This window comes from Anas acuta, chromosome 15, assembly GCF_963932015.1.
Source record: "Anas acuta chromosome 15, bAnaAcu1.1, whole genome shotgun sequence".
Taxonomy (NCBI): Eukaryota; Metazoa; Chordata; class Aves; order Anseriformes; family Anatidae; genus Anas; species Anas acuta.
In genome coordinates, this window is record NC_088993.1 from 15,982,622 (window position 1) to 16,007,935 (window position 25,314).

General features: G+C 48.8%; 1 protein-coding gene across 6 annotated transcripts in view; it reads right to left on the reverse strand.

Moving 5' to 3' along the window:
• Positions 1–25,314, reverse strand: part of CACNA1H (calcium voltage-gated channel subunit alpha1 H) — a 221,445-nt gene that overhangs the window by 60,576 nt on the left and 135,555 nt on the right. For all 6 annotated transcript variants that reach the window (XM_068699495.1, XM_068699493.1, XM_068699494.1 and 3 more), the window contains 2 exons: positions 24,121–24,907; positions 20,201–20,613 (listed from right to left, as the gene is read on the reverse strand). In XM_068699495.1, coding sequence (XP_068555596.1) covers positions 20,201–20,613; positions 24,121–24,907 — 1,200 coding nt within the window. The remainder of the gene's footprint in view (positions 1–20,200; positions 20,614–24,120; positions 24,908–25,314) is intronic.

Here is a 25,314-nt window from a genome sequence, read left to right on the forward strand (position 1 = left end):
TTTTTTTAACACGTCTGCAAGTTGCAAAAGCACACCGGGATACCTGCAGCCTCTGCCACGATGTGACCAGCTGCAAAAAGGCAAGAGTCCCATGAAAACCATGCAAAAGGACAACAACCCAGTCCCAGGCTCCTCTCACTGCCTGGCCTCCAGCTCCAGCCTCCAACCTCCACCACGAGGAGCACTGCGACCCTCCAGGCTTCATCCCCGCCACGAGAGCTGCGAGGAGGAAGGAAGCCCTTTGCATCCCATCGATCGCACGCCACAGAGCCATACTTGAGCCAGCTTTTCCGCTACGGGGGAGATTAAAGCCTGCCTGCTTTACGCACTGAGCCACGCAGCCTCCTACATAACTAATCTGTTTAACTGATGGATTACTGGGCTCCATATTACATTCGTACGGTTTATGTGCCACTGTGAAAGCAATCACTAGATGAAAGTCAGTTTGCTGGGACAGATTAAAGCGATGGTTGGGAAGGAATTAATATTTTTTTAATATGAAATATTGTTCAAAAATGGTGGAAAACAGCTTAAATGAGTTTAAAGCACGGGCACCGCAGGAGGGGAGCAAATCAATGAAATTGCTGAAGAGAGCTCAAGATTACAAAAATATTCCTCTAACTTTTTCTGAAAAAGCAGAACATGTGCGAAACGTCTGTACAACACTAGTATTATGGGTGGACTCCCACAGTCAGCATCAGCCTGGACCCATACGTCTTCCAAATATATAGGGAGAGGGGTTGGGTAAAACCTTGTGTGGTTCTGCTGGAGGCTGGGTGTAACCCACCGAGTGGTGCTGGGATCTGTGAGCTGCAGCCTGGCTCCTTTCTTTCCTCTGTTTGGAGTTTGCTGCTGATCCCAGCACCCAGCACTCCACATCCTCCCCGTGCATCACAGCTCCCTGCACCCAGCATCATCCCCACATCCTCGCACTCCCACAAGCTCAGGTTTTATGTCTGGGACCCTCAACTGCATTCCTTGCACTCTCAATGCTTCAAAAACTTGCATCAAACACCAATTTCTTGCCCAAAACCTTTTCCTACAGCAGGTTCAACCAAGGAAGAGCTCCAGCCTCCTCAGGAGGCTCTGCTCGTGGACCAGGAGCTATAATTAACAGCCACGTCACAGGCATTTTGACGTGATACAGAGCAAATTTTGGCCAAGGGACACACAGACAGCGGCAGCATCCTGCGTGAGGGCTAAGCACTGGCAACAACCTCACTGAAAATCAGGGCATGTGCCCAAGAGGCCGGCAGGATTAGGGATAAGAGCAAGAGTGATCGTGGTCCATGCACCGAGAGCAGATGTGGGTGATGCTAAAAGGCAGCCCTGGCTGGGCTGGGCTGGGGAAGGGGCTTCACACACCAGCGATGAGATGTAAGGGTGTAGCGTGGCTGAAATGCAAAAACCCTACACCAGAAATGAGTGAGGAAGGGATGCTGAGACATCTCGCATGCCAGGAACCCATTCTGCAGCAGAAGAGACGAGGTTGCCCTAAGCTCCGCAAGCTGTGCGTGTGTTTTTAGTTACAGCTTTTGCTCCAGCGTCTATAAAACACTTTGGGAAAAGGACCTCTTGGAGGGGGTTTGAAGAGTGAGGAGCTCGCAGCTGAAGCAGAGAGCTGTCAGGGAATGTAAGTGACATCTCAGAAAGCTCCCAGCAAGTGTGAAGGCTACGTTTTGACCTTTTCTCCCCTTTATTTTTTTTTGCTTGTCAAAGACCAAAGTGGATAATACTGATACTCCTAAGGTTAAAAAAAAAAAAAAAAAAAAAAAAAAAAAGGAAAGCACTTCAAGACTTGGCTTCTTTCCTCCTCTTCATTCCCTGCCCTTAATTTGACCTTAAAAAAATAGGAAGAATAATGCAAGTAGCAATTGAATTTCTGCATTTGAAAATATTTCTTTTATAAACTGTTCTGATGTAGTTTATTGACCACAGCATAGGACTCTTATTGTATTACCATCAACTTCAAACCAGCTTAATTGATCTAGACTATGGCACAAACCACGGAAATTGCCTTACCTTCGTATGACATAGCTTCACTTAGTAGCAAAAATGGTTCGGTTGGTGCTTTCCCATGCACACAAGTGCAGATGCAAGCTATTTACGCTCTCTGGCCTTGGAAAGAGACCAGGGACTTGAACCAGGATGCCCCAGCTCCAGAAGTCTGCCCTGGTCACCAGGATGTTTGCTATTCTGATGTGCCTTCTGCCCTGCGTTTGACAGCCAGACATCACCACCTCGCTGAGCCAAAAGCCCTTCTCCGGGAGGGCTGCACTGTTGTTAATGTCTCTACTAGAAGCTGGGACTTCAGTGAATTTGTGGTTTCTGATGAAAAAAAAAATGTTTTGCTGAGAGATTCTCAAATCTACTACTTAATCCCTACTTAAAAGTAGGCTGGAAGGAGAAGGAGAGAGAGATATCTCCTCCTTGTGTGTCCTGATGAATGTTCCCTCTCTGGCTTTGGAATTAGAAATGGCGAATTTATTCTCTTAGTCACCTCCACTCTCAGGTTTTATGCCTTCCCCTAAATGGGATCCTTCATGTGGAGCGATAACAGTTTAATTGAAGGTAGCTGATGGTAATTTTTCTTCCTTTCAATTGACCTACTTGATCTCCTAATGCTCCATGGAATTGCTTTTACCTCTCTGCTCTGTGGCATGAAAGTCACTGCTAATAATTACTTACCCAACTGCTTATGGTCAGACATGCAAAATGCACTGCTCCTTTCTGGGGCTGCGCATAGGGCATCAGTGGAGGAGCGAAGAAAGCTGCACGCACACCTGATGTACTCCAGTATTCCAAAAAAAAATGCCATTAGAGCCAATGTTATCCAGCAATAACCACAGACTGAAGTCATAGACACTGGGCCATTTGTGTGAATCCTTCATGGTCACCGGGTACTGACCCCTGGGCATGTTTTCTACAGAAGAAACCTCGGCTGCCATACTTCTGTCTCTTGCAACAAGAGCTTTGGATCAGGGTGGTTTTGTTCTCTGGGATAATCTGTTCCTCTCTGTGACCTCCTTATGAAGCTTCCCAGGCCCGAGGTCCCACATGGCACAACGAATTTGCTGTATTACTTTCCCATTTCTCACTTTCATTCAGCAAAATGCAATTTCACTTCAAGTGGCATAAACGCCAAGCTGGATTAGATCAATTGCTGTCTTCTCCACCCTCAGGAGGAAAGGACCTGGGCGATCTGAAACGCTATCAGCAGCCGCATGCAAAACTACTGCTATTATCACCCAAAAGTAGGCCAATCAGCTGGATTATGTCTTGATGGAGGATCACTTGGTCTGACAGATGGCTGAAAAGATAAGACTTAAATGAACTAAATAAATAAATACGCCCCCCCGCAACAAGGCCAGAAGTGTCTAGGTTTAGTTATTAAAGGAGAAGCTCAAGTGGTGATGCGTGAGTCCCACCACGCATCAGGAGATGCCTCTAGCAACTTCCCGACATGTCAGAAGCAAACCTGCTACTTCTGCCCCTTCCTTCTTCCCTTAAGCAGCCGTTAAATATCTGCAGGGTTCTCTCCAGGAGCAGGCTGCCCTCCCACCCCACGTCGGCTTCGCTCCTCAACGAGCGTCTGGCGAAAATCCAGGGAAGTTGTACGGACTGAATCATCCCCATCCCATATGCTGGTGGAGACCTTCAAAGAGCCAGCAGATCTGCGAGGCGTGACATCGCTTTGCAAGCCCTGTGTTGACTCTCATCCAATATATCTGGCTTATCCCTCACCATAAAAAAAATTATAGCCGCACAAGGAATTATGTTCACACAGTTCTTGCCCGTTGCAAAGCTTTGTGGTCTTGACCACTGTCTGTGCTGAAGGCAACAAAAAATGGCCCAAATTCATCAGCCTAATGCCCCAAATTGACTTCGCTGGACAATCACAAAGCATACATTTTAAAAAAGATAATGCATCATGGATACCGATTAATTTATTAATATGTAGGACATTCCAAACCCTTAATTAGAAAGAAGAGCTGCATTCTACAGTTTCCTTTTGGATATAAACTGAGTCACAGGATTTCAGGAACTAGAGAATTTAAGAAAAAAAAATGCATGACATTGCGGGACGTGCTGTAAAAGGAGAGACGTGAAGAACATGGAAATAAGCTACAACCCCTCAGAGACAAAAATGGACATATAGGCTCTGCCTCAAGGAGTCTGCAGAAGAGATCAAGGTTGATTTTATTTGCTAAAATCTTGCAGCCAAACTGGAATTGTGCGTTTTTGACTGTGCACAGAGACTCTGTGGTTATAGCGTGTTCATCAGGGAGGCTCTGCCCATGTCCATTAAAGGTGGTAGAAACATGAAGATTGAGAGAATAAAGAACCGCTTCCAAACAATTTGACTGCACTGCAAGAGGCACCTTTCGCAATGATTATATGATCTTTTCCCACATCCCAGCAACAGGCTTGCTCTCTGATAACAGAGAGATCAAAGGCCTTCGCGTTGTCATTAGCAGGCAAACTCAATAGAAGTTGTTTACTTCACCCAAGCTAATGGCACTGGAAATATTTAATCAAAAAATGGACACACTCTCTCTATTACTGCCAAGATGATTCAGAAGGGGCCACTTAAATCTATTTTGTCAAGCCATTACTCATCCCCTGCTAATAGACCTTTATGGAGAGTCCCTTTGAATAATGCACATTCGTGATTTGCGGGCTGTGTACTGGTATTAGGAGACGAGGCGCATCGAGAAAACACGACAGAGGGAAAACACGACAGAGGGCTGCTGATGGGAAGAACAGGACGGGGAGTATGTTTAGTCTACAGCTGACAAAGACCTTGTCGCTGTCATCTCTTAAGCCCAAGGAGAGGAAACTGAAGTGGACTGATGGGGAAATATGCTCAAGGAGAGGATGGTTCTCCAGAAAAGTTTGAGCAATCTGCTGTAATTGACCTCTGGCAGCTGAGTGGAGAAAGCAAAGATGAAGGAGATTAGGAGAGCTTTTCTACAGAGGTTCAATGATCTTCATATAGAAAAAGAAAACAAAAATGTTGGGTGGACATCAGGTGAAAATGTGGTGGTGTGGCTCCCACTACAGCAGGGATTGCCTACTTGAACCTTGATTCTTGGGGTCACAAAGAGAAGGTTCAATGTCTCCAAGATGCCAAATGTTAGGACTCCCAAGCTCTTCTCCTAACTCCTAGCTTTGTAACTGTCCAGTTCCTCACATGGTCCTCAGCATGTATCGGACACTGGGGCACGGGCAGTTTGTCCCTCAGTTTGTTAGGATCCAGGCCACCGATACTGTGGGAGCTACATCTTACTGCTCTTTTTGTAAACTGATGAAGGTCTGTTCTCAGGGACATCTTATAGGGGCAACAGAGTTAGGGGAACCTCCATCCTTTTTGTTTTCCAAAACAGAACTGTGCTTGGTACAGACTCAGTTTTGGTATAATTTCTCTGCAGCTTCCAGAAACACTCATGAAGAGCTTAAGATTCAAAACCTTCATCAGCATGGAAATGATTATCTGCAAATCCACATCTGTAACACAGGCAGCAACTCCTCTCCTCTCTGCATCAAAGACATATGCTGGGAGCCAGCAGAACAAATTCAGGCAAAATCCACCTTTCCTCCCTTCTAGCAAACCTAAAGCAACCCAGGCAATTGTTACAAGCTTATTTTTGTCCCTGAGAACACAATGCTGCAAGCAGCCCAGGGTGTTCTCGCCTGCAGCCAAAGCAGGCAGATGGGAACTTTCGAGCTGCCACGCTGTTCTCGCAAGTGAATTATTGATACATTCTTCTTAGCCATGAGCATCACGCTAAAGTGGCAATTAAAACCATCCACGATGATCAAAACGAAAAAGCAAAGATGGGAAGGTACAAAACCAGAGCCTGTATTTGCCAGCAGTCTGCAGTGTGCTATTCCAGCTAGCAAGGGAGGCTTTGGGTCCTGCTCTTTCTGGTAAGTTTTCAGTAACAGCCCACATCAGGACCAGTGAGCAACACAACACTGCCATCCCTGCTGGAGGCAAGGGATGCTCCCAGGAGCTTACTGCCCCCTTTTAGCTTACACTTGTGTGCAATATGGACCTTCAAACTCATACATTTAAAAATAACAATGACAATCACCTTCATCCCTCTTGCTCCCTGACACAGCAGCCCTTTGTTTTACAAAGGCAAGAAAGGACACACGAGGTCAGAAAGGAACTACGAGATGGAGCTGCCCTTCAGCATAGTAGCATCCCTTGGACGTGGGATGAAGAAAAGCTGGGAATTACTGAATATGAGCACAAGCCAGCTGGAGAGCTCAGAAACTCTTGTCCCTCTTCACATTCACTGTTTCTATATTATAGATAACTATCAGATTTTCACATGTCTGACTTGCTCAACTTCAGTGGAACCACCACTGAGTTTAAAGTGTGTCCATGTTTTCACCTTATTGACAAAGAAAACAAAACACAAATGAAACAACAACACAGAACAATAACTGGAATTATATTAAGCCATTACTGGTTTTCAGAGATGACCGAAGAAAAAAATTCACTTAAATTAACCGTGCTGGCTTTACAAGGTGTAGCAATATTTCTATTTAATACTGGGGGAAGAACACTCAAATCTGGAAAACAAGACTTTAAAAACAAGAAGGTGACTTTCCATTGAATTATTCTCTTTCCTTTTACATGAAATATGTCTTACACGCTGTCATGCCCCAGATAAACAGTATGTTCTAGATGATCTTAGAGATCGTTTCCAACCTGAATGATTCTATGTTTCTATCTTGATGGGAAGAAAATGATGCGGAAAAAAAAAATTAGTCATTCTGATAGAATATAATGGAATAAAATCATTGCTAAAATAGAGAAATAACAATTATATTAGCCCTAATAGCAGAAGCACTAATTAAAATTATTGTAACTCACTAGTTTTACAAGGCTGCTGTGCCAAGCTGCAGATGTAGGGCTGCTGAACAGCACCTGAGAGCAGAGGCTCTCCCCCCAGGCTGGTGGAGTGGATGCATTTGGTTTTGGAGGTCGTTAGTTCAGCCTTGATGCGTCGGGCAAAGGGAACTGTCACGCTAACACTAATTACACCGCTAATAGCAACAACAACAACACCTCTCCAATCATCAGCACTGATGCAAATGCCGAAGTGATGCAATTATGCACTGCTGTTGTTTCAAGTGGAGCTGCGAGGCAGAGAAAGCAAAGGTGGAAGAGGCAGCAGACGCCTCCTGATTTACCATCTCGCAGCACTTGCTCTATGGAAGATGCTTGGTTGGGGTGAAGAGCCAGGCAGCGCTTTCCCTTCCTCCCTCCCCGTGATGCCATGGCCATGCCTAGCCCTCGAGCTCTGCGCAGACCAGGCTCTGTGCTGCTTTGCCCCCGAATTGATTCCCTTGCTGTGTGCAGGAACAGAGTCAGGAGAAACCCTCCAGGTGCAGGAGGTGAGGTGCAGCTCAGTGACCTCCTGCTCCTGAGAGCACTGGGGCAGCACCAACCAACTTCACGGCTCTGCCAAGCTCCTGCCCACCGCCACGTTCACCTGGGGGAGATCTGTCAGACTGAGCGACAGCTCAGACGAAGCAAAACCAAAATGGATTTCGTTCGCAACCTGCCTGCGTGCCACATGCAAGCTTTCCTCCTGGCAGCGTTTGGCATCCTGCCGTGGCTCTGATGAGCAGGAGCGACGTTCCTCCTGGAGTGAGAGCCCCGAGGAGCGGGTGGATGAAGGTCTGCCCTGATCTGCTGCCGTAGCTGGGGCTCACAGCCACGCAGCTGCACCAGGGCTTGCACCCACTGCCTGCCCTGGGAGGATGGCCGAGCACCCCCTGCTGAAAAAACAACCCCAGGAAAAAGCCAAACTGATCCGTATCCTCTGAACAGCTACGTCAGCTGTCATCTGAAGCAGGCAACGCAAGGCTTTATTTGCAGAGAGTGGGAGTGAAAGAGAATTTAGATGCAATCTCCAGCGTGGTGGCTTTAATAAACGAGCAAAGCTAAAACAACCATGTGCAAGCGGAGAGCCCTTGAGAAAGCAACGGAGCTTGCAAACATTTCAGCCCCAGTGGAAATCCTCCTCCGGCGTTTCCAAAGCGGATAGACCATGGCGAAAGCTGTCAAATTATTTTATTGCTTAGCCCCCCAAAGAGTCCAGGGGTGAGATACACAGTGGATCTCAAGCAATTATTTGCTAAACATCAGGACTTGCTCAAATGCTCTCGCTGGAGAAGGTGGCGAGTGTTTCCATGGCAATCAGCTATTGCCTTGGTGACCGCAGACCCGGACGGGTGCTGCTAAACCACCGCGACCTTTGGACATCTGAGCACAGCGAGGAGTTTCCCCCTTCGCTGTCTAATGATGATTTTTTTTTTCACTTCGGAGTTCAGCCCTGTCTAAAAGCTGCCTGAGGTGGTTGTGCTAGGGGTGGTGAAGGCGCTGGGCTCTCCTCGTGCCTGCCTCTTTGCTCCCCAGCCCCGAGCTGTCTTCTCCAGCAGCCGGGTGGACATCACGCCTGGGTGCAGTGCTGGCTGCTCCTGAGCTGGCCCTCTACCTACAAAGTTTAGGATTAAGAAAGCAGAGAGGCTCAGGACTTTGTTAGCCCAGGCATCAGCAGTACACTAATCTATAATGCATTTAAACCTTTTAAGGGAGGTCAAACGGGGAGGCAGCTGGGTTAACACGGGGAAGGAGTGGACCTGCACATAAAAAGGCAGCTTTACGCAGAAACTGGTGCTCTCCTAGGCAAGAAGTTCACCTGGATTTTAGTGTAAGAGCAAAAAAAATATGCGTGTCTCCCTCTAAACGAACTTCAGGTAAACTTCACGCTATCATAAAACGTTAGCTTGGGCTGATAAAGCAGAAAATTGTTGCATCTATGCCTTTGAGAATTTCCACTGGTTTTCTTCCCGTTTATCACTGAAATGCACACTCCTTCCCAGCGACTGCCAGCCCCAAACCCGACTGACCTGAACGATTACATTAGTTTCTTGTTAAATTTCTATAAACCCCGCACCTTGCAACTCCAAAGTGGTTTCTATGGTGACGCTAAAAAAAAAAAAAACCAACAAAAAAACAACACACCACAGAATGACACCTTCTGGGTGCTGAATTTGGCACAGCAAAAACTTGGGTGAGCAGCGAACGTGGGGTGAGAGGAGTGGGTTAGAGCCCCGGGAGCGCAGGTAAGGGGGTGGGTTACTGCTCTGCCTGGCAGGCGTTAACCAAACTGACACGCGGCATCACGCAGAGTTTAATTAACTGCAGGCAATGGGGCATCAGCACGGGGGAGGACAGCCTGCCCAGCCTCCTTACGGTGTGGACGTGATGGGGAGAGGCAGGGACGTGAGCATTTGCAAGGCAGAAGCGATTCTCCTGCGTTCAGAGGTTTCTGGGAAGCGCAGCGAAGCCGCGTCTGGCTGCCTCGCAGAGCAGCTCCATCCCCTTCATCTGCAGAACTGGGCAGAGGAGTCCAAAGCCTGCAACTTCCTACACAGTCTATTTTAGAGCCTTAAAAACAAAAACAACGCACAACAGGAAGGATGTGATTACTAGAAATGTCTGAACTCTCCCACACCCTGGCCCCATCAATCTTGACAGCTCCATTTGCTCCGTTCGAGCTTTCCCATCCCACCCAGCTGGTCCTGCAGGAGCAGCGCGCTCTGCTCGGCGGCGATGCCCAGCTCCCCCAGCACCCATGCGAGCTCCCAGTTTGGCTCTGCCCCGCTTTTCCCAGGCAGGCAGACACGGAGAGGCAAGCAGCATAGCTGAAACATCCCTTCCTGTGCTGGCACAGCTGCCCTGAGCCACGCTGAGCCCAAACCTGAGCGCAGAGACCCTAGAGAGAAACAGCCGCGAGCCCTACGGCTCTAACAAGACCTTCTACACCTAGCACACTGTGCCAAGCACATTTAATACACCCAAAGTGCTGCTTAAAATGCCAAAAGCCATTCTTTAAGCAGATCTCCGTTAGAATCGACCAAAGTTCAGACTTCAGCCCGTGGACACGCAGCAGTACGGAGCACGCAGCGGGCAGGGCACCGAGCAGCGTGGCGTGCCCTTGCTCCTCGGAAGAGAGGCAGAGCACCTCCAGCCACGGTAATTGGGACATCTGTTTTGAAATGAGCACAGAAGAGATGGCATGGAGCACTGTCTACCTCCCGGTGAGCGCTCACCCCTGGGATTTGAACATATGGCTGCACAGAGCCTGGCTAGTGCCAACCTGATTCTTAAACTATTAAGCCATCCCCTCAGGCTCTGTATCCTGTGCTGTCTGTGTACATTGTACAAGGGAAAAGAATTCGATTTGGGGTTTCGAGAATTTCAAACAAGGACATACAATTAGAAAAGTATTTGCTTCAGATGATGATAAATAACCCGGGACTGGAGAAACTCAGAAAATGTCTGTTCTTTGCTCTGGTGTGATGACATGAAGCCCTCTGCACTGCTGGTTTACATGCTTTCCCAAGAGCCCAAGCTTGTTAACCTTCATTTTACTGCATGTTGTCAGAGGAGTGACAGCTGCAACAATAAATATGGTATTCAGATTTCATGCTATAGTTAAAAAATCAAATATGTATGAACCCCTCTGCCATCACACACTGCCTAGCAAGGGAGAAAAAGGAACAGGAGGAAATCTATAGCATTAAATCATTTCTGAAACACAAAAGGACTTCTGCAAGCTCAGGTGGGAAGCATCTGCTGCAGGGTCAGTATCTGCTGGTCTCAGCATGCCCATCCATCACTCACTCACAGGTTAAACAGCCTCAGGAACAGGGAGAGTGTGTGAATGAATAAGGATGGAGCAGAAGCAGGTCCTCAGACATCCAACTCCCTACAGTAGAGCACGGGAGCGATTCCTGCTACTTTGGGGGGTACCTGTGTGTGCTGGCACTCTGGCAGCAGGAAGGAGGGAAACATGAAATAACCCAAGTCCAGCCTGAAGCTCCAGAGATCCCAGTGACACCCTAAAGAGGGGACAGAGCTAGGGAAAGAAGAAAGGAGGACAAGAGGAGGAAAAGGAATGCTCTTTTGGTTACCTTTGCAAAGTGTCGTGCCGGTGAGCTGTCCCTGCTCCCACCTCTGGCTCTAGGGGCTTTCAGAGGCATTTGCAGCTCCCATTAGTCCTTGGCATAAACTGGGATTTCTGGCATTTAATCCCCCTGCACTTCCACGCTCTGCAGCCCAGTCCCTCGTACCTTGGCACCAGCAGCAGCTGGTACCTGCCAGCATTCCGCCATACCACATTAGTAGTCCTGTTACAAGACATTTAAGATGCTGATCTCTCATCCTGGCAGCTTCAAGGGACCTTAGCACAAGTGAGAAATACAGCCCCCTTAGCACAGGCCATTGGCGAGAAGATAATTGCCCGGCAACCCACACTGCTTTCAGACTCTGGCTGCAACGAGTTTACACAAATGACTTCAAGCTGTGTGCGCTCCCCGGCAGCAGTGACCAGAGACGAGCAATGGTAACAGGGATGATGGCTCCGAATCCTTCACCAACAGAAGAAATAAAAAGCCTGATTCTCTCCGACACCGAGCAGTGCACTGCGGTTTGATTTATTTCTTATCGATTGGATTTGGGGCAGGTTGGAGCTGGGAATTTTCTGCCTAGCTCTGAGAGCAAGGGGCCCAAGGGGAACTCCAGGTGGGCACAATCCGACTCCAGAAGAGCATTTGTCACCCAACAAAAAAGCCTTCCCAACGGGGGGAGTCACACCATCTACTGTGGGGAACACCCAACGTCGCTGTGAGTTACATTTGAACCGGGTGGTTAAATGCGAAACGTGAGCACAACCCAAAATTTCCATAGGTAGAGCTGCTAGGAGCAGCCAGCACACTTTCTTCCCAAACCACCTCAATCCAACCTAATTTTAAAGTGCAGACAAGCCCATGTATAGTCATGCCTAGAGCCAGAGAACTACATGATCCGTCTGTCTGCAGCAACCCCAATTCCCCTCGGAGTACATAAAATAAATAAAAGCCTTTTTCTCTCTGCTGCTTGCTCCCAGAGCACTATGGTAAGAAGTTTTGGATTCATCTGCGCATGGGACAGGAACAGGCCAGGGGGAGAGGATGTGTTCGTTTGTACGAGCATCAGGCAGCAGAGACAGCTCCTGAGAAACAAAATGCCTTCATTTCAGGGTGGGGAAAGGAGCCACGGGGTCTTCCTGCCTCTGTCCCCCTCGGTGGCAGATCCGTGGCCGTAGCAAGCCCCTCCACCGGTGCTACACGGCCCGTGCACAGCGTTTTTCCCAAATTGGGAGCCAGGCTGTCTTTAAGGCTGTAAACCAGACAGAGCAAACAAAAATAGAGCTCTGAAAGAATGCACGCAGGCATGCCAAATCTCCCTTGTTTTGGAGTAAGAGTCTCACTCCTTTCAGATGCAGCTTTCTCCCCCCACCTCTCCAATCCATTTATAAAAAAAAGCCTCCTGATCTTGTAACAAAAAAAAAAAAAAATCAGGAGGAGGTTTCAAGGAGACATTTAAAGCTTCATTCATAATTCTGGATAATCTCACTGTCCCAGCTGGAGAACCCTGGTTAAAACCTGAGGAAAATTCATGACTCAAGTTGACAGCAGCACTAAACATACCTGTTTATTTCCTCACAGTGATTCTCCTCCGGTGAAAGGAGCTAGATTGCTACCCTGGGCATCTCTAAACCTCTGCCTGGACATCTTTAACCCTCTGCTTGGGAATCCTCAGCTCTGAGGACCCAGGTAGTGTTCCCTTAGCAATACTACTGGATCATCACCCAGAACTCACAGACTACATTGTCAGCATTTCATATGCACTGCCCAATACTAACCTCACTTTTCTCGTAGGTGTGCATGACTGTCTTCTCTACACCTTCCTAATATTTTCTCAGCTAAATGTATTTTCGAGTCTTTATTTTTCCGATCTACACAGAAAGCAATCATCCACAAGGAGTGGTTGGCAAGGCACAAAGATATTAAATTAAACATATTAAATTAAATTAAACAGGACGACTTCTTTTGCCTCCTGACAGTTGGGTACCACCAATGGACACACACTGCCCACCCTCTTCTCTGCATATGTCCTTGTGCTACACTCCTGTTGCATCTGCTTTGAATCTGGGCTGTAAACTCGGTTTTGCAGGCTCTACCTCCAACTTTCAGGCATAAATCCTGGTGCTGGGAGAGGCACAGCGCTCTGCTCCCATTCCTGCTGTTATTATGACTTGTAATCACATCCAGCAAGCCCTGCCCGGGAGCCCCACGTGGCTGGGCGAGGTACACAGAACAAAAAGCAATCCTCGTCTTGTGGAACAAAAAAATCCAAGAAAAGAAAAGATGGATGCAGGCAGAATGGGGGAGTGGAAGGAGGCAGAGACAGCCTCGGCTGATGTGGGAGGTTCCTGCAGACAGTCGCATCTTCCCCAGAGCTCCTGGGTCAACCCAATCTGCTCCTTGCTTCCTGCCCTTCTCTGAGCCTGGGAAGTGGTGGCACAGCCAAAGCAGGTTTCCTGCCCCCATCAATGTCTTGCTCTCTTGCATTTTCTCCCCTGCTGCTGTCCCTGCAGCCCACCTGCCTTTCGTGGAGGCAGCTGGAAGGATGGCAAGCTGCTGCATGCTGTACCAAGACCAGGGGGCTGCTCGGGGGAGCCTGCGCTGGGCTCTGCGTGCTGCCTGCAGGCACCACGACCTCTCCAGAGCCACTGATCACAGCTGCCACGAACCAGATGCTTGAGCTCATCCTCAAACCTGCCTCTTGCTGTCGCTCAGGCAAAGGACTACCAGGTACGCCTGCTTTGGAGCACAGAGCACTCTCCCCAGGGCTCACTTTGGCGATGAAAGCCAGCCTCCCTCCCACGAAAAACCCACTCCCAGATGAAAAGCATTCGCTGACAGCCAGCGGGAGGGCACAGGCTCAACGCAGTGCCACGCTCTTTGTTTGTGAAAGCCACCTTCTTCCCTCCAGGCCGTCTCTCGTTGCAGTTTCCCTTTGCAGAAAGCGCACACCACACCGTCCAGCTGTGTCAAACCTCCCCGCCTCGGAGCACATTAGGGCCATTGTCAGCCTAACATTTGAAGCCGGCCGCCCAGGGCTGTGATTTACGCGCATTTTTTGTGATGAAACGCAGCTGGCAAGTGCGCTCTGCTTTCATTCTTGGGGCTCCATTACACTTGGTTTATTTTACCTGCCAGTCGAAATGCAAACAAGCTGTCCGCTTGCTATATATAACCACCCGCTGCCATCAGGCGTGCTCGTGAAGCGTGAGGGTTTCATGGGCTCGGCTCGGGAAGCCTCGGAGGGCACCGTGACCGCCTCAGCTGACTCGCTGCGTGACCCAGGTGGAAGAAACACAGCCCCTGGGTCCTGCCTCCTCGTGACAGCTTGTGCTGGGAAGCACGTTACTGTCACCTGCTTACGAAGTTTGTCATCCCGGTAGGGAGCGGAGGGGATTTATATGGCCAGTCCCTCCCCACGCGGAGCAGCTAATGGCGCGAGGGGAAGGAACTGAGCCATTGGTGGTAGTAAAACGTGCCTACAGCTCTGTGGGGAATATCCTAATATTATTCCCCAGGCCAATGAGCACATCCATCGGAACCAGATCAGGCTGCAAGCTCCCCTCGGCATGACTGGCTCTGTTGTTCTCCTGGCTCTCCCCTGGCTGCTCAGCGTGTCAGCACTCCAGTGAGTTATTACACTCAGTTTCTGCACTGGAGAGGTGCTGTTCCTGTCTGGTAGGAGTCAGAGGAATGGAAGGATCTCTAGTATGCTTTCCCTTATATAGTAAAAAAAAATATACCAAGAACATACAATCCAACGGAGGAAAACAGAGCAGCAGAGGAGTCGGTTACATTACAGAAAGGGGTAAGGAAAATCCCCGTGAACACCACTCACGGTAGGCTCCCCGTGGAGGGATGTGATTTACACCCTTTGCCATGAAGGCTGCCGAGGTCCAGCAGATGGATGTAGCCCTGAGCCAAGACTTTGGGCTGCCAGCATTTGCCATCCATCACGTTACGAAGAAGCACCTCACTTCTTGCCTCTGGTCCTCAATTCCCTCCAACACGGGAACGAAACGTCCCTTTGCCAGGTGTATGTACTCACCCAAGAGTTGCTGCTGGCTCTGAGCAGAAGCCTTGCAGCCTGAAGCGTGCAGAGGGGACAACAAAGCTGGTGGCACTTTTGGGAACGTCCTGGCAGAGTGGACCTCGGAGGGGCAGCAGGGACCCCCTGGGCTGGGGGAACCTGCTTACTTCAAGCCCAGCCAGCGCATCAGTTCTTAAAATTGGATCCAAGTTTGAGGAGGGACCAAGCTTTACTAGTTGAAAGTGAGAATCACAGATCAGGATAATATTTTATTGACACACAACTCACAAGGAATTTAAGCAATTTGCTTCAAACACTTCTGAAAGATTCACCTCTGCTTTCTGAGTAAGTGCTGAGCTTTCCAGGCCAAAACAATTTTTCAAGACAAAATCGACAAACGCTGAAATAGAGCGTCACTAGAGAAGCCGGTTGCTACCTTAAATCACACAGAATTACTTTTACTCCAGAATAATAAAATGTGCTACTCAAAACCAATACTTCTCATATGCTGATAGGCCACAGACCACTGGGTACCACTAAGGTCAGCTCCAACCTACTCCAAAGACAGCTGCTCTGAACGAAACGTGCCATGGGTGAGAGATCTGAAAACCAATTAAAAGCTCTTTGAACAGCAATAGCTTGGAACAAATACTAATTTGTACTTCTCTTCTGAGAAGTGAATATAAAATAGCATTTCTAGTGCCATTTGATGTAAATTGAGCCTTTTATGTGGAATCATTACAAGTATCAGCAGCTACTTCTGCAAATTCCTCGGGGAAGCCAAGTGGGGGTCTCTCCTCACAATTTAAAAACATCAGAGGTCCCTGGGGATGAATTCAGAGCTCACCCTTCTGCAGGGATGTCACCAGCATCTCTCTTGGACAAATGAACAGGACTCTGTCCTTGTGGGACAATTGGGGAGCTGGGAATTGAGCTTTCCTGGCAGGAATAAGCTCGTCTTACTCCTTCATGGCCTTGACAGAAGGATTTGAGTCCATCACCCTTTAGCAGGGCTGAAATAGCCCAGCAGCAGAGGCTGACTGACAACGGGAACAGGACTTGTCTGTGACAGGCACCACTCCAAAGGCATGGCAGAGGTCGTGCTTTTGGAGAGCGCTGCTCCTGCGTGGTTGCTGCAGTACCATGGCACATTCTCAGACACTCTGGATCTGTCAGCTGCAATGAATGCACAAGAAAATCATCCATTTCTTGAAATTGCCTGGAAGATTAATGCGAGGATTGCCTTCTTCTTTGTGCTTGGCTTTCCTCATCTGTAGGAGTGCCTATTTGTGCCTCGGATAGACAAACGCATAAAGCATAAGAGGAGGGGAAGAAAAAAAAGGAACTCCAAAGCAGCCAATTAACCTTTGAAATACAAGTTGTGCTGATGCTAACTAAGAGCATCCTGTAACCTCCTAATTACCAGCCATGTACGACCTGGCAGTTGGAGGCAGTGCTGGCTGGGAAGCCGGCGGATGCGCTGTGCGGGAGGATCCGATCCTGCTGATGACTGAAATCCCAAAGAAACTCGCTTGCCATCATCAGCTGCCTCCTGCTGCGTGATTCTCCAGCCACAAACTGTCTGTGCTGCCATGAAATCCCCAGTCTAGCTCTGAGAAGAGCAGGCCTGCTAAAGGACAGCTCTGTGCAAAGGTGCTCTGGCATCTCCTCTTCCTCCCCGTGAGTCAGCTGCTGCTGCCTCAGCTGTGCCTTTAGCCACAGGACAGGATCCCTGCCTAAAAGAGTGTTATAAATGGGCTGCATGCATTAAAGGGGGTGGTGCCAGCCGTGTTAGCCAAGAGCAGTCAGAGTAATTGTGAGAGCAGACTGCTGTGAGCTTCAAATTCCCCTAAAAATGCATATTCAAGCCTTGGGGGGATTTGGATGTGGACAGGTCACTCTCAGACATCTGGAGGCAGCACCGTGGGCTGCTGCAGTGCAGACGGAGCACAGCCAAAGGATGCTGCCAAAGCACTGCCCAGCACAGGCATCACCTTGCCCCACAGCTGTGATGAGGGCCAGCAGATAAACGCCGAGAGCCGTCGGGTTTTGCCTCCAGCCTGGCACCTTGCAACCTCGATTCCTCATCCAGAAGTTAGGGACAATAATGCTTGCTTGCCTCAAGAGGGCTCCGTGTGACTTCTCCGCCGAGCGCTGCCATGTCCCGGGATGAAAGGCGAGGTAACACCAGGACTAGTGCCGCTCTCCTCCGTGCCATATGTTGCTCAGCACCCTCCTCCCCTCCCACGCACACAGGATTGATGCCTTGGCTTCCAACTGCACCCCGAAATAAAAATGTATGCGGTGTGCCCATCTATTTGCAAAGCCACCGATGTCCGTATGAAGTCTGAGAAGCCAGAAAAGAAAAGCAAGCAACCACTAATGATTTTTTTTTAAAGGGGATTGGGCATTTCCTTACAGATGGTGAGGTCTCGGGAGGGCTTCCCTGCGGGCTGTTGCGATGATTGCAGCCCAGTTTAATAAAACCAGTTGATGGCTGTTCAGCAGAACAAGCAGCAAGAATCACGACCAGGGAACTTGCTCAAGCTGTTCCATCCAGAGCAAATGTCTCCATGGCAGGTGACTTTTTGCAGGGCTTCAGAGCCCATACTGCTGTCTGCAGGCACAGAGGGCAGGAGGTGTCCCCAACGGGAGCCCCTGAGCCCTGCTCTCTGGGTAACACCAATCAACCTCAGGGAGAGAGGAAAGAGGATGAGAGCCAGGAGAACAACAGAGAGTAGCTATCCTTGTAAGCAGGCTCCTAAAACCTTGGGGAATGGCAAAAGGAGACAACAGTAATGCCCATGCCTGGTTAACAGCCTGGGGAAGGCTCACACCTTCTCGCCTTGTAACACCTGGTCTGAGCAGAGGTGTGCTGTGACTGAGCAGTGTCTGTCACACGGTAACCAGAAAGCTGTGATTAAACTGTTTTTTCCTGGCGTGGAGCATGGCATAACCAAAACGAGCCTGTCTCACCTCCCACCATCCCAACACCACGCTGTGGGTTCATGACAGCTTTGCCCAGGCATCTGCTCCTTATCTCCGCACAAGACCAGCCCCCCACCACGAGCCTTGCAGCCAATTCTCACACGAGGGGGTCTGTGGGTTCTGAAATCGCCACGCCTTGCTTGCAGAAGCCCCCAAACTTTCATGCCAAACCGTTTGGGAGCCCAGAGCCTTTTTCTTTTTCTTTCGGATGGTGTCTCAGACTTGGGCAATGCCCGGGAGGTCATTCAGTTGATAGCAGAGTGCTTGCATGAGGTGTTTCAAAGCTGGGCTCTGACAGCTCCACGGCTCGTTATAGCAGAGACACTTTGCAGTCAGGCACGTGGAGGAACTTTTACAAGTTTCACTTCAAAATTCCTCCCTTTTTATTGGGCCCAAGCTGGGCCATGCCTGTGAGCAAAGCTGGCGGGAGTCTGACGTTCCCTAGCCAAAAGCCTTGGGATCTGTATTGCCATTGGCTTTGAGATGGTTTAAAGCAAATCTTTTACAAGGTAAAATTCAATATAAACCTGCTAGCTTGAGTTTTCCTTTGTTAGCAGCAAGGATGCAATTATCACAATTTGCCTTTGTACGAGTGATTGTGGACAGACTCCATGCGATCCCTGGGCTTTCTCGCTGCAGCCTGCCTAAAGTTTTCCCCCAGCACCCATCAACGGCAATATCCAAGGACTGACAAAGCTGTATCCGCCTGACAAAAGAGTATCCATGCAGAAACACAGCCGCTGTGAGGAATGAATGGTCTATTCAAAGGTGACTGACAAGGTGTATTTCCTAATTTTAAAACTTGTTGTGGAACAGCTAACCAGACAGAAAGCTGACAGCGACAGCTCTTTCTTTGTTGGGTTTGGACCCTTTCTGCTGTAAACGTGAACTAATTTATTGTTGTACAGCCGAGGTTCACGTGTTTTAGCTGAGTACTCGCTTTTCTGAAAGAAAATATGCCTCAGACAGCATAGAAGATGGCATATGGCAGTACAAAACACCTAAGTGGGAAGAAAATAGAGGAGTAACACTTTGGAGGATTGTTTGCCATAGTCCTGAGAAGGACTGCATCCTGGGAAACGATGGAGAAGAAAATGCAGAGCTTCTTGTCCTGTCTGCCCTTCCTCCTGAGTAGACAGACTGTGGCACAGAGAGAAGGAGTAGCTTTATAAATACTCTCTTGTTCTTTATTCTGCAGGGGAGATTTGGGGGAACATTGGTGAACCTTTGGCCAAAAAATCAGTATGAGGATCTCCTGGCCCTTCTAGGAAGCATTTTCCGAACCCAACATAGAGGCAGCATGAGAAACACCAGAGCACATCTTCAGGAAACGGTTGAAAGTAACCAATTTTTCTGAGAAAAAAAAAGCATAGCTTTCCTCAGAGTGACCAACTGGAGCTACCAGATGACTCACCCCTCTCTCCCATCCTACAGCCCCTTGGCTCCCATCAGCCCACAAGGACAAGCTGTCCTCTGCTGCCAGCACTGCTTTCTGCCATCACCACGTTCAGACTAATATTGGGAACAGCATGATTTCTCTTTCCTCCCTCCAAGCACTTAAAAGAAAGACCTACTTGCACCCTAGGAGATCAAATTAAACAGTTTGGAGCCTCCAGGGAGAAACTCAATTTTTTTTTTTTCTTTGTTGCTTTTAGCATTGCCTGACAGTTGAAGTTTTTATTTAAAGGTCCAGGATCAAAGGAGAAATTTCGACCTGGGTTATCTGCACAACGAGGTGCAGCTCCTGGGGAGGTCAGCTTCATGCCCACATACCACCATGCACCGCCACCATCAGACCAAAGGGGCTGATTTCCCCTAGAACAACTCACGCCTGTATGAATAATTCACAGCAAATAACTTACACCGTCGGGCTCTGAGCTGCCAGGTCCTAACACACACATTTAAACTCTCCACACCTCAGTGGTGCTGACAGCTGCCTTCCAGGCTTTTCACACACAGAACAATGCTTCTGCTCGACACACGCCATCAGGATCAGCCCCTCGATCCCATTTGGTGCTTCCCACCTGTATGAAAACCTCTCGCTCTTCCTTCTGGCATGGCTTTGCCAGAGCCAGCCCATGCCACCATGCAAATGGAGCACCCCAGACACTGCAGGGAGCCACCACACGGCGAGCACCCAACACCACAAACCCACGGGGCTCTCGAGGCCATCCCTGCACTCACCTGCTCGTGGTACTCGATGCCCATGCTCAGCGTGTTGATGAGAATGGCGATCATAATCCCTCGGTTGAAGTACTTGCTTTCCACGATCCTCTTCAGCTTGCTGCCGAACGCCTTCCACAGGCGGGTGACCTTGTTCCTCTCCTTGGGCTTCTTCTTCTTCCTCCTCCTCCTGCTGCGCTGCTGCTGGAGCTGGTCCCTGTGGTCGCCGTGCCGCAGGTCCTGGGTGAACTCGTAGACGCCGTTGCTGTCGGAGTCGCAGCTGTCGGACTCGCTGAAGGCGAACTCGGGATCCTCCAGGAGGCTGGCACAGAAGGGGCAGTCCTGCAGCTCGCAGGTCAGCGTCCCCCCCGGCGGGCTGGGCAGCGGGCAGGCTGCGCTCAGCCCCGACAGCCGGCTGGATGTCCGCCGCAGACCTGCAAGGGGAGACGTGCACCGTGAGCCCTGCACACCCACGGCCTCCCCTCAACATGGTGGACAACCCTCTGTGTCCCTGCACACCCTCGACATGGCAGACTACCCTCTGTCCCCCCACACAGGCAGTGCTGGTCTCTATTACACCTAATACAGCCTTCTAGCACTCTATCTAACCAAGCAATTCTCATTTTGCCTCAATTTTCCCTTCCGTTCCTCTCTGCCCAGGCCCTGACACCTACCCTCTAGCCCCCTCCATGGTTGTGGGGCTGAGGGACCTCTCTCTGCGCAGCGTGGGGGCCATTTTGTGCTCTGCTGCTCAGGAAGGACTGACTGGCACACCTCTCACTTCCAATTATTTTTGATTATATCTGACCAGGCTAATGTCATTAGTGGTGATCTGAGCACTATCAAGCTGTTACACACGATTTAGGTAGAGCTTCCATTTAGATAGTAATGAGGTGGGAGAGAGAAATGGTCCAAAGGTGGCTACAGACCACGGATCACAGCTCGGAGGGTCACGTAGTCCCTTTAGTCTCCTTCATCCCTCCTTCAGCCTTTAATAAAGCTCAGGTGTATTTGTTGCTTGAGGCACATGACTGAGTGTGCAAGGTATTTTAAAATCAAACAAACACATTACCACATGGTTTGTGGTGTGAGGAGAAACGCTGGCTGCCGTCACAGAGCCAGGGCACACAGTCAATGTGGCCAAGCGTAATGAGGATGAGTCAGGTGGAAATAGAACCAGATTTTGTTTCCTCATATTCAGGAATGAAATTCCTGATTTCATGATATTTAGGAACCAGATACTAATGACAGGGAAAAAAAAACCAACAACAACAACAACAAAAAAAAACCAACAAACAACACACAAGAAACAAAACAGGAATGTAATAAATACCACTTGAATGTGATCCTTCCAACAAAATGCCATCAAATCATTAATGAACATCTTCCTTGATGGAAAATAAGGTGTAGGTGACACTTTTCCCCTGGTACATGCCCCTGCCTGGAGGTTGGATGGAGATACAGACACATTTTGGGGGGGACCAGGCACAAAGGCAGTGGATGCTCCTGGCTCTGGGCCCAGGAGCTTGGAGCTCACCCAGCAGTAACACTGCTGATTTCAGCCACTCCTGGCTGACACTCGAGGACATCTTTAAAGAGAAGGCAGCAGCAAACAAATAAAGCACCTTGTTAGATTGAAAGCTGGGTTCTGACAGGAGACAAAATATATTTTACTTGCTTGAATGTCACTGAGATATCACTGGCTTTCAAAACAGTCTCGCAGGAGAGAACTGTCCTCCTTTTGGTCTTTACATCAAAGATACCAGGAAAAATATTTGCCCCCTTACTCAACCTGCAAGCAGCAGTGGTCAGTGCTGCACACCAGCTTGGTGTTTCTGCTTGGGACCGGTCAGATGAGGAAACACTGGAACTGCCCAATAGTGCAGATGGCAGAGGCAGTGGGCTTGCCAGATGTCCTGAATGCTATCAAAGTGTTAAAAATTATATGAAAAACACTGGCGCCGCAGATGTCTTCAAAATACCAGAGTCTCCTTGGCTGCCTGCTAAAATAACCTCACAGCATTGCAGGGCACGAGAACGCGGAGGAACAGGCTGTACTTTGTGCTGTTCAATTCCACAACAAAAGAAGGGAAGAGAATACTCTCTCCCACAATTGCATCTTTCCCAGCGGACACCAACCTTGCTTCCAGCTGGGCCTGAGAGTGCCCTGGCTGCTAATGCCTGCTTAATGCTCTCAATTATCACTCGTGTGCTCCCCTTGCACAAATCTTGCAGTGAACAGACTCTGCTTGTTGACTGGTGAGAGTGGAGAGAGAATTAAGCGAAATGGCCCTTTGTTTGCCCAAAGGGGCACAGGAAGGCTGCGGGGAGCTTGTGAGCCCACCTCACCTTCCCTGTCTGGCACAGGGTGGAAGGGAAAGGCTGGGCATGGACACATTATGAGACAGGATCTCTAGATGAATTTGGCCAACTTGCTTCCCATCCTAGCCCCTGTGCTTCTCAAGGTGCCACATAAAGCTGCTGCTCACCAGCAAAGAGCTGCTGTGTCCACCTACTTCCTCTAGATAAAACCACATTTCTGAGAGAGACAAAAACAGTTTCAGGAGATTTGTTTAAAATATTTTGTTATCCTTTGGGCTGAAATGCCTCTGTGAAAAGAGGATACTATAATTGAATTATTAACAGCAACTCCATCTAACCTCAAGCTTCTGAAGAATCACCAGAGACCACGTGAAAATCTCCAAAGTCACTGGAGTGGTCCTGGAGTGTTGCAGGTGTGATTGAGATCTGGGGCTTCCTTTGTTGGGATGTGCCCCAACAGCAGATCCCCCTGTGAGCACAGAGAACCAAACCTCTGACTTGAGCGCTGCCTTCCAAGCAACAGCTCTTCTGCTCGTCCTTGGTTTCCCAGTTCCAGACTTCTGTGGAGCCTGGGCTTTTATCTCAAGGTAAATACACAGTCTCATAATAACCTTCATTAACTTGCATAGTTAAAGATGTACCAGTGATTCATATAAAGCCCTTGCTTAACAACGGAAGAACATTGCAACTAACCTTGCCCCTCCTGCCCTCCTGCTAAGCTTCCAAAAGTACAGAAATGTCTGCCGAAGGCAATTTCTCTATAAACAATCCACTTTACCCTTTTGTATGGTCACTTAAAAAAAAATATTAACAAAGACAAGCCACCCAACCTCTTTGGCAAGCAACCTTTACTGTGACCTCCCTCAAGCTAGGCTTGGTATTTTTTCAGCACATGCATCACTAGGATAAATATTTGTGTCCATGCACACACAGATAAACAGTTTTGGAAAACACAGGCATTGATAAAAACAGATTATGAGTTTGGCTTAAAGAGATTAAAAAAAAAAATAGAAGCTTGATCTTTTTGACTTTTTACTGTTTGAGGGCTTAAAACTATTTTTTAGGTGTTAGCTCCAGCCATGAGGACTGGAAAAAATTTGCAAAATAGAAACCTAAGTGTTGCATGTAATCACTACACCAGCACTGGATGATTTATATGAGAATAGAGATAAAACTGCACTAACTAGCAATGCTGATGTGGCTGCATTCTGTACAGATAAGAATGGGACAGAGAAACACGAGTCCCTCACATGTTTTTCATTCAGTCAGACTGAAGGGAGATCCAAATCTGCAATAACACTCAGTTCTACATTTCTTCTGCACATGGTGAAAGAGGAGAGGGGAAGCATCTAATGGGAAAGGAGCCTTCAGCAGTGGCCTAAAGGCACTCATCCTGCATCTTGCTTTACTCAATGACTGCAAATACAAGGCTAGAAGGAGCAGAGCTCTCAGTCCGTCAACCTGTCCTACTTCTGGCTTCTGCGCTTAGCTCAAACATCATTCACAAAACAGCTGCCATCTTCAGCACCCTCCTTGACTATCATTAACCCCTTAACTCTTGAGCTATTTGCCCTATGCCCAGTTCTCCTAAGCAAAAATATCTGCTCGTTTGTCCTTACCATGCTCTCCTACCAGTTGCTGCAGCTTCCCATAAGAATCCGTGCCCAAATTTACAGGGCTGTTAACCACCGCCACAGGTGAGTTGCCATTCTTCTTTCCTTTGGGAACTGGCACAGAACTGCCTTTGCTCGTTGGAGAAGGCAGGATGGTAGGATAGTTGCTGCCATGGTTGGAGAGTCCGGCAGTCAGTTTAATGCTTGCAGGGGCATTGGAAGACTTACAGTTCACCTGTGGTCCTTCAACGTGACAGTCTGCGTGGTAAATGCTGTGCACAGACTCCGAATCTGGAGGAGGTGCGGGGCTCTGCAAGTTGGGTGATGAGGAAGGAAGCATCAGTTTGCCTCCAGGTTTCATGACCTTGAGTTCCAAGTCACAAATCTCAGGGTTGGAGCGCGGCCCCCGAGGGCTCCCGTTGCTGATGTGGTAGTGGTGGTGATGGTGGTGGTGGTGGTGGTGGATGAGGTGGTGGATGGAGGTGATGCGCTTTTTGCCTCGGCGGCTCTGCCCGTTCGTGGTGCTGTTTGGGTTCACTTTTTTCCTGCGCTTGCTCTGCCAGTTATTGTACAGGCGTATTGTCCGCCGTTTCACCTTCCTGAAGATGTGGCAGATGTACTTGAGCAGCTCCTCGTAGCAGCTACCTGGCTCCGAGAAGCTGGCGATTGTGCTGTCATTGGAGAGATAACGGGCCCGCTGCTCCTGCATCAGCTGGTTCTCCCGCTGCTTTGTTTCAGAAAACTGTGTTGCTATCACAACCAGGCACAAGTTAATCATGAAGAAGGAACCAACCTGGAGAAAACAAAACAAAAGGAGTTAGCAGAGACTCTATGGAGCAACACGTGCACTTCACCACCACATGCTGTCCGGACTTGAAGCATTGTTCTTAGAAATCCCGAGATTTCCAAATGTGCCAAATCTCATGGTCTGCTCACCAAATGTTATGTCAACATGAGCCTGAGCTGCTAAATTTGCTCCTAAACCACGTTAAATTGTTCTGGCGATGGTGAAGAAAGCTGTTAACAATAGCCTTCACCACTTTCCTCCCTTCAGCGGTGATGACATTTGCCACTAACGCAGGGTGCATGAAACACAACGTGATCAGTCACCACAGCAAAACAGATTACTAGGAACCTCCCGGCCAACCCACAAGGAAAGATGGCCTGCAGTCCTGCTTGTGCTGAACTCAAACTGCCTCC